The sequence below is a fragment of the Pteropus vampyrus genome, unplaced genomic scaffold, assembly GCF_000151845.1.
Source record: "Pteropus vampyrus isolate Shadow unplaced genomic scaffold, Pvam_2.0 Scaffold9, whole genome shotgun sequence".
NCBI lineage: Eukaryota > Metazoa > Chordata > Mammalia > Chiroptera > Pteropodidae > Pteropus > Pteropus vampyrus.
The window spans coordinates 2,041,696-2,051,403 of NW_011888790.1; the positions used below are offsets into that span (position 1 = coordinate 2,041,696).

The 9,708-nt window shown below is 41.9% G+C and overlaps 1 protein-coding gene across 3 annotated transcripts in view; it reads left to right on the forward strand.

Moving 5' to 3' along the window:
* Nucleotides 1-470: 470 nt before the first annotated feature.
* The window catches only part of HMGA2 (high mobility group AT-hook 2), a 135,452-nt gene continuing 126,214 nt past the window's right edge, over nt 471-9,708 (forward strand). For 2 of the 3 annotated variants that reach the window (XM_011373755.2, XM_023520611.1), the window contains exons 1-2: nt 471-1,385; nt 4,013-4,099. In XM_011373755.2, coding sequence (XP_011372057.1) covers nt 1,275-1,385; nt 4,013-4,099 — 198 coding nt within the window. In that variant the 5' untranslated portion in view covers nt 471-1,274. The remainder of the gene's footprint in view (nt 1,386-4,012; nt 4,100-9,708) is intronic. The other variant, XM_023520614.1, reaches the window with a different exon arrangement.

A 9,708-nucleotide genomic window follows, 5' to 3' on the forward strand; every position in this document is an offset into this window, starting at 1 on the left:
CTCACAGGGACCTAGAACTCCGCCGTGCGTGGCTGTAGACGCTTCCCGCGGAGTGTTGGCTCCGCATGGTGGAGGTGCAGGTAAAGGCCAAGCCCCTAAACCTGTCTCTTCCCGCGCCTTCCTAGGACAACCGCCCAGGGGCGACCTCGGGCGGCGGGCGGGGCGAGGCCCGCGGTGAGCCGGCCCGGGATCCCCGGCCTGTCCCTTTAACCCCGCCGCCGGGCGGGAGCACGTGAGCGGGGCTCCGGGTGGCACCCGGGCGCCGCCGCCGCCGAGGCAGTTGTATTTCGAACGCTGCCTCTGGCCCACGGCCAGGCGCCTTGGCTCGACGGTCCGCCTGGCCTCCCTCCTCCTCATACTTTTCCTTCTGCGCAGCCCCCTCCCCTTTATCCGCCCACGATTAGAGGTGGGCACTCCCCCCACCCCTCCGCCGCCCCCTCCTCAAGCGCACACACACTCATCCCACTTGAATCCAGGGGCAGGAACTCAGAAAACTTCCAGCCCGGGCGGCGCACACTTGGTGCAGGAGGCAAGAGAGAGCAGCCCGTCCCCCTCGGTCTTTCCCGTGCCGCTGCCGCCTGCTCCCGCCACCCGAGGAGGCGCGGTGCCACCCACTGCTCTTCCCTTGCCTGCGCTCAGTGCCCGACCCGGTCCCGGCAGACTCCTCATCCTCCCTTGGCTTTTCGACTGCCCAAGGCGCTATTTGTTTTCTCTCTCTCTCTCTCTCTCTCTCTCTCTCTCTCTCTCTCTCTCTCTCTCTCTCTTTCTTGCTCTGAGAGCGCGGAGCGGGGGGGAAGAGGAGGAGGAATTCTTTCCCCGCCTAACATTTCAAGGGACACAATTCACTCCAAGTCTCTTCCCTTTCCAAGCCGTTTCCGAAGTGCTCCCGGTGACCGCAACTCCTGATCTCAAACCGAGAGGGAAGCCTCCCAACTTCAAATCCTCTTTTCCTTCTCCTTTGCTTTCCTCCTCCTCTCGCTACCTCCACCGCCACCTTCACCTCCGGCACCCACCCACCGCTGCCGCCACCACCAGCAGCGCCTCCTTCTCTCCTCCTCCTCCCCTCTTCTCTCTTTTTGGCAGCCTCTGGACGTCCGGTGTTGATGGTGGCAGCGGCGGCAGCATAAGCAGCAGCAGCCCTCGCAGCACTTCAGCTCTTGCTCCCCCTGCCTCATTCTCCAGCCCTATCACCCACTCTCCCGAAAGGTGCTGGGCCGATTGGGGGCGGCGGAGGCGAAGCGGCTGCAGCGGCGGTAGCGGCGGCGGGAGGCAGGATGAGCGCACGCGGTGAAGGCGCCGGGCAGCCGTCCACTTCAGCCCAGGGACAACCTGCCGCCCCGGCGCCTCAGAAGAGAGGACGCGGCCGACCCAGGAAGCAGCAGCAAGTCAGTATGCGGGCGAGGTGGGGGCACCAGCCCACCTCCGCTCCCTTTGCAAGGCCCCTGCGACGCGCAGCCACCCGAGCGCGGGAGTCCAGTCGCCGCGGCCGCCGCACGCTTCCCGCCGGCCGGGGAGTGGGCTGCGGAGTCTCTGTCGCCAGCGCGCGGATGAGCTTCCCGGCGCCCGCGTCCCTCCAGGCAGGGAGGTGGGGAGCCGCGGCGGGCGGCGGGGTGGAGGCGGGAGGTGGGATCCCGCGAAGCGCGTCCTCGGACTTTCGCTATTGTGCACCGCCCTCAGTGGCGCGGTGGCTCCTGGTGACTGGAAGCGGACGGGTTCCAACAATCCAGGGATCACCAGGCGCTTTCCGAGCCACTTTACAATTGCCTCAGGGGAAGGAAGTGCTTGGGGCAGGGGAGTTCTGTGAGGCAGAGTTGGAGGAGCTGAAGTCCTGGGGGCCGTTGGCTTTTTCTCCCGCCAACTAGGGCTGCTCGTGGGCCCGAGTCTGGCACTCTGCAGCCGCCCCTTTGGCGCCCTCCCCAAGTTCTCGGTGGCCCAAGACTCGCGCCCTCCCGACAAAGAACTCGTGGGCCCGCGGGGTCCTCTTAGGGCTCTTTAAACGCTGCGCGGCGGCCGATCTGCCGGCCGCAGCAGCCGAGGTGTCCCGGAGCAGGGGCTGCGGGAGAGCCTGGGTCCGCATGGGACAGGTTTAGCTCGTTTGGCCAAGGGCGCGTTGGAAAGTAGTGTCCGAAAGGGTGCACCGTAGTTAGAGTCACTTCCTTGCCAGGCACCCAGTCCCCCTTTTGCCCCTTGATGCCGCGCCTCGGAGCTGCACACGTTAAATGTGCTACATTTAGGCACATGCATGCATAAACTCCAGGGCCATTGGCTGGGGGCTGGGGGGAGACGATCGAGGGGCGCCCGGGACCCCGCGGAGTGGAGGGTTTTGTCTGCGGATGCAACCAATTAAGCGTGCAGCCGGCGCTTGCAGAGCTGCGCGCAGCGCGCAGGGCGGGGGGTTTTGTTCGCTGCAATTTCCAAGCCTTGGCGGGCAGGGCTGGAGCGGGACATGTCTACTGAGAGCATTTAAACTCCGCTTCCGCGGACTTTAAAACTTTTTCTCCGTTCTGTATGTAGCCTTAAAGCTCTTCCTTCATGGCAAATAGGCCTATTAGAAAATTATCCTAGAGTTCCAAAGCTGCCCGAGAGCAAGGTGGGGAAATCGAACAATGTTTGCTTGCCAGCGAGTTTTTGAGAAACGGAGAGGGTTGTACCTTTTTGAAATCATCAAAGGAAATAAGCCCATCTAGAGGCCCCTGAGTTTTCCCGCTCTGGCCAACGACACTTAATACCGCGTTAGGATCCTGTTTTACACCTCCCAGGAGGTCTCTGCCCTTCCCCCCCGCCTCGTTTCCCACCCGCCACCCAGCTCTCTCTTGCTCCTCTAATTGCCTCCCACCTCCAAAATAGAATCCAAAAGAAATTGCAGTGGGGTCTGGAGGTGACTGGAGATTTTTTACCTTTGAGTTAAGGCAGAGTTCACAAAGAAAGGAAAATGTGTCTCCGATGTGTTTGCTCCGGATGTGCCCACTGGTCCCACAGAAACTTTCAGATTCTCTAACTAGGATGAGAATTTGTATTGAAGACGTTCATGAGTTTTAAGTTAATTAGTCTCATTTAATCACCGAATCTGAATGAAATGTAAATTTATGATTCACAGGATAAATATTTAGGAACTGGAATATTAATCATTGCATTCTCTTAACCACTTGAGTATTTACTACTTGGCATAGAAGCCATTTAAAGTTTTGCTAAACCTATTGATAGTTTCAATTTCTCCTTTCCAGATATTTCTATTCCTTCTCACTTTTTCCCCCTTTTAGATGTCACCAGTTCACCCCCATGAGTTTTCTCAAAAGAAAGTTTTGGAGAAATTGTTCATTTTTATCAAAAGATATTTAAATTTGGACTAGAGACCATGCCTCCATCTCCAAAAGGAAGTGGAGAATTGAAGCAATTATCTAGATAATTCAAGTAAAACCTCCCACAACAGATTTACCATAATTATTTGGAAATTTTAAAGGGAATGGAGTTATTTCGAGTTGAAGAACTTGGATAATTGCTCCAGTATTTCACTCAATGTGTTGATTGAGTCATAATTGACCTACAATACAGATATGTAGAGATGATTAAAAACCATCTTTTCAATAAGGAAGATGGTTGAAATATTTATATTAGCTTTATATTTCTGTTGTTTGAAATGCTAGTAGTATTTGTATAAAATGCTTATTATTTCTGAGTTGCCAAATGCATAACCATGCAACTTTTTTACCTTAAAAATGTATGACTTTTTTTCTAGAACATGCCACCTTGTCGTCCTTTGTTACTGTTGTAGGGTTGAAATAGAATCTAGTTTTCATATGTAAAATACAATTTCCTCTTTGAACCCTTGAATTAAAAGTACAGTTATTTCCCCTAACTGTAAACGCTGTACCATCATCACTATTTATGCTTGAATTGAATGTGTTCCAACAGTTCGGTGGAGCAGCACATGCAGAAAATATAACTATAGTGTCAGGGTCAATTTCTTACAGACATTCTTGCCACAACAGCATTTTTTTCCCCCCACAATTAGGAGCCAACCGGTGAGCCCTCTCCTAAGAGACCCAGGGGAAGACCCAAAGGCAGCAAAAACAAGAGTCCTTCCAAAGCAGCTCAAAAGGTGAGATTTCTCAAGTCAAATCCTCTCAGCTTTCTCAAGGACATCAGGAACCTCCCTGTAACTTTCCCATTCTAGATCTGCATCTAAGAATTTGTTCCAACTGGGTAACCCAAGACTCATTTCCTACCTTTAATATTAGTAAGATTTCTAAGCAGAGGCTTAGCATAAAAAGTCCACGAAGATGCTGAGGTGTTGTTTTAAACAAACAATGACCAAATAATATGAAACTTAAAACGGGGGTGCTAGGATGAGAAGGGGGAGTGGAGAATGACATCATTAAGTTTTGGGCCAGTTGTGAAATAGTTAAATACAAATCAAAACCGTAGATTTTGCAGTTTACTTCAAAAATAATAAAGATTAATTTACTTTGTGTTTATTTACAAGACTACTGCAAAACCAAATCCCCCTGTTAAAATTAAGTATTTTGCCACATAGATAATAATTAGAAGTAAATCGATTATAGAATATTGGAAAAAGGTTATGAATTTTACAGCTTTGAATGTGATGATAAAGGATACTGCTTGGTTATAATAAGCATGCAATGTAATCTTTTATAATCTCTCAAAAAGCCTTTCTATCAGGTGATATAGAAATGCTCTAAGTGGTATAATGAGAAGTTTTTTTAAACAGATATCTGACTCATTGTATTTTGCGGGGCAGGCTAGAATCCAGTCAAGTATAAGTTCCAGTGTTTTTCTTTATAAATTTCAAATTGCAGTGTAAAATAACTTCGTGTTGGTTGTCTTTGAGCTAGCAAAGAGGAAATATCTCAGGGTCAATGCATGTATAGAGACGTGAAGGTGACTGTAAAAGTTACATTTTTTAGCTTTGTAAATAAATCTGAAAAAAATTTTTGTATTTCATCTGTAGGTTTGTCCAGTAGCTAAAAACAAACGTTCAAAATTCAGAAGTAAATTTGAGTATACCATGTACAGTATCTGTTTAAAAGGACCATATGCCCATCTTTTGGGGATTAATGTTTTATGTGGTTTTCTCTGTGATTATGGGCACTAACCATATTATATGTGATGGTTTTTAGTGTTGTAAACTGCCATAGCAACCAGTGACACATGTAAAGTTATTTAGGGTATAACTATGAGTTCTTTTCTGTTTTATTTTAACAGTCTTGAACAGAATTGAAGGAGCAGATTTCTAATATATTTAAATATAACTGTTTCTCAGAATGAAGATTTGTGACTGACATTTAATCAATAAACTTTAAAGTAGCTCTAAATTACCTTGTCATTTAAATGTGACAATATATAATCTTCTATTCCTGATATGAATACTTTCTCTTACATTTTACCTGATTTATTAAATTAACTGAAAAGAGCTAATTTAACAAAGAAGGTTTTTTTATGTTGCGTAGTGTGGGATTCACCTAACAATTTTGCCCTAATGAGATGGCAGAGACTAACTTGGTAGGTAGCTACAAACATTTAAACTATGATGTAACTGCTCAGAAAAATGCATCATTATAACATCTCCCAAGAAGGATTTGTAAATCTCACCATAAATAAATTATTTAAAATTTAATACAAAAGAAGGAATTCTTTTTTCTATTTTTTTGAATAAGTAAAGAGATGCTCCATTACCTTCTTTCATTTTGAACAGTTTATCACTGACTAACAAAATCCTTTTTGACAAGGAAAGGTGAGACTTGTGCCTAATTTACCACCTAAAGCAAAACAACAAAAAATTTGATCTCTTCCCAAGTGAGGTTTGATTTATTTTTAGTTACTTTAGTGGTAGGCATTTACAATGACCCTGCTAGGCCACTCATCTCTGATAGTTCTGCATGTGTATGCATACATACTACAACTTCCAAAACAAAAGTAGATTTTCTTATTCCCAAAGAAATCCTTCCCTGAAATCTTTCATTCTTCCAGACAAAATTATTTTACACAATTCTGTTATAAAAATCCCCCTTCTGATAAAAGTGAATATATTTGCCCATAACATGACTGTTATATTTCTTTAGTTTTATAAATTATGCTTCATTTGGAGTAGATAATACTTTGCAAAACGACAAATGACATTGATGAATTGTTCATGGCATATGTAAACTTAATGTATTTTCATTTTCAAATCAGTATTTATTGAGTTTGCTACTACCCTATATAAATATGATTATCAAATATATATTTATTTACCAAAAACATGTATTGTATTCCAACAAAACATGTTTGTTAGGATTTTGAAAAGCAATCATTTTAAGAAAAAGTTATATTATTCATAACATGTAAGATAAACATACCTTGTTAGACCTACCAGAGTAGATACAAGAAGTCCTCTATGATTAATAAATTGGGTATTCTCCTGAAAACTGAGATTCATCAAAGTGAAAAATATGTAACAAAAACTGGTAAGTATATAAGAGAATAGAACTCTAAAATTAGACGAGATGCAATGTACACTGGAATCCTGATGATGTTGTGTGTTTAAACTTTCTTGCTGCTTGGAGTTTCTTTCAAAGTTTATGTTTGGTCTCAGTAACTGGCCTTGGGGCATTTGAAAACATAACTGCTTGTTGGAAAATTAGCAATGTGAAACTTGACAATGCATGCAGAATGTTGCAAGACCAAGTGTTTGACTACTAAATTAGCAATCACTTTAATTTCAGGCCATATTCAATATAAAATTGATTTGTGTAATATATAGAGCAAACATTTATAAAAACAATTTGTTAATCTTAGAACTTTTGGAAAAGGTAATTATTCTTCAATCTGCTTATATTCTAGTATGACAAATTCCCATAGATGACCGTTATGTAGCAATTCTAGTCACGTCTAAGAACTCCAATCTAAGTGCTTAAAATTTGTTTCTGAACCAGTTTCATATTGTTATCTTAATAAAACCAGAAGTTAATGTTTACCTGAATAATTTATTCGTGTGTGTGTGTGTGTGTGTGTGTGTGTATGTGCGCACACGCGTGTCTTGACCTTTTTATTTATGTTTTAGTTTGAGATATACCTGCGACCCGTTGACTCTTAATTTCCTTTTTGTTTTGTTTTCCTCTCATGTTGGTGCTGGATGGAAATACTTTGTATTTTCGCCATTTCCCACGTTTGGAGAGAAGAACGATATCATCTTCTTTATGTTTGGTTTAGGGTTTTTGTCGTGGCTTTTTAATCATGAGAGAATACTAGAGGGGTTGTCATTAGTCTCCCAGTGTTTAATTTAAGGTCATGAGTCAAATTCATCTGTGTGCCTCAAGCCAGTTCTCATTCAAGTACTTTTAGGAAAAGATTTTTTAGGTTGAATTAACTTTTCATAGAAGGAAATTGCATACAAAAAAAAAGGTTTTCTTTTTTGGGTTGTTCGGCTTTCTTATTTTCTTGGTTTTGTTTGACTTTCTTTTTGCTTTTGGTTTTATTGCCCGGCCCTAGAGAGCAAAGTTCAGAATGAGAATATCTTCAAGGTACAGGATATATAATTCAAATAGTGTGTTCAGGTGAACATTTAATTTACATCTTCCATTTGCTTGTACAGAGAAGGCCTGATATTAATTGAATACTATAAAGGCAGATTTGTGCTCCTAATCACATTCCTAGAAATGTGGTTCATTTTTCATAAATGATTACTAATGCCAATCATAGATATTTTAGGATGAGGGAATGTGGGTTTTACACATCATTTCAGATAAATGTCAGAGCATAGATGCTGAATGAGGACAGATTTTTTTTTTCAGAATATAGAAGGCTCATTTGAAGAGAGTAACCAAAGGTATCATTATAGGTAAGTCAGGGAAAGATGGTATTGGAAGTTCTCATACGATTCTAACCCTGATTTTTATGTTGCTAATATGATTTAGTTTGATTCCTCTATGTTTTAAAAGGCAAGTTATTTCCACTGGGATCCAAGGCCGTGTCTGAGTGTATAAATGAGTCCAGGCAGGTAGAATTAAGTAAAGCCCAGTTGTTGTCTCCATTATCTTGCTATTTTAGGCTGACTTACCTAAACAATTGACTCATTTTTTTCATTTCACATTGCCAGAGAGGACCAAGCCTTAATGCATCAGTAAATTCCAGAAATACCTTTGAGTCATAGATTATGATCCAAATATAGGAGATTCAAGTACATTTGAATTATTTTATCAAGTAACTTTATTTCAAGAGACCCATAGTTCTCATTCTCTAGAAGCTGTCCTTTTGTTCAACTTTTTCATCAAAAGCTCCTCATTACTTTGACTGACCTGCTCCCATGGCTCATTTTTATCTGAAAGTCTCAACAGATCATTTTCTAAGGAGTTAGAATATACCAGATTGGTATTCTATTGTACTCACTTCTTTCTTGAGAATAGATGGATGCTGAAGAGCCTTTTGTGTCAGTTAAGTCATTCACATTTATCTTGCCTTATTAGTTTACTTTCTGCAGTTTCCAGAACACACCTTGCTACTATACAGCTTGGCACAAGGATGGAACAATGAATTTCACCATTCTAGATTCCAAATATTTTAGTAATGAATCTTTGTTCTGCCAACCAGGAGGAAAATGTGAATAAAGAACTTATTATATTTTAGGTTATTAGTTTATTTATTCTTTATTGCTTTAATACACTGAACAATTTTGAATGGCATCTTCTAATTGATTTAGTAAGAAATAGTGCAGTCACTCTTCTTTCTCCAGGATAATGTAAGGGTCAGTTTGCTCAGAAAGTAACCCATGTAAACTCTTGTATCATTGCTATTGATTTTTCTGATTACAAAAGGGATAGAAGGACAGTTTAAAGGAAGAGAATCTTAAACTTTGAAAATCACTTTTCTTGTCATTTTGGCCTTGGCTTTAATTTAGTGCTTGTATAGGTGAAGACGGGTGCATAAATAATGATGTGGGCGTTGACAATGAGGGCATCTTTGGGTAAAATGAGCACCAACTATGATGGGTGATAGAATTTACTTACATTTCCCATTGCAAAATATAGTGATGGCACACTTGTAACATCTTTTTAGGACTATAAATGGCTGCACTTAAAATTTAGAAACTCATAGAACTGGATTATCAAAAAGGTAAAATGAGAGTTACTCAATGCTGAATCTGACTGATTAGTCCAGTTGATTTCGATGCCAGGGCACATTGATTTACGCTTTATATTTTTAAGAGAACAACTGAAAAAATAAAATGTGACTTTACAAACTTTGGATAGTTGGCTTCATATACTCTTTCTCTACAGATTTTATTCTTAAGATATCTGTCTGTCTGCTTGTCTTCCATCCGTCCATCCATCTATCATTTATCTATCTATCTATCTATCTATCTATCTATCTATCTATCTATCTATCCATCCATCCATCCATCTATCTATCTATCTATCCAGACATACATAGAGATACATGAAAATAAAGCAAGGTACTATTACACTCAAATATTTTTCTAGCTCTTATTTATTTATTTATATTTTTGTGCAGACTCACTGATTGAGTAGGAGTAGGGCAGTTCTGGCTTTCATATATTATTACAGTACATATTAAATATGACAAGAGCATTTAGAATAGCAAAAAAATTACTATCTAAATTTGACCCAGAAGTCCAAACTGGTTGCTTCTCTTGGTTACCAGTCTCAGCTCTTGTCCATTTCTTTATAGGAATCTTGGAAATGTTTTACTTTC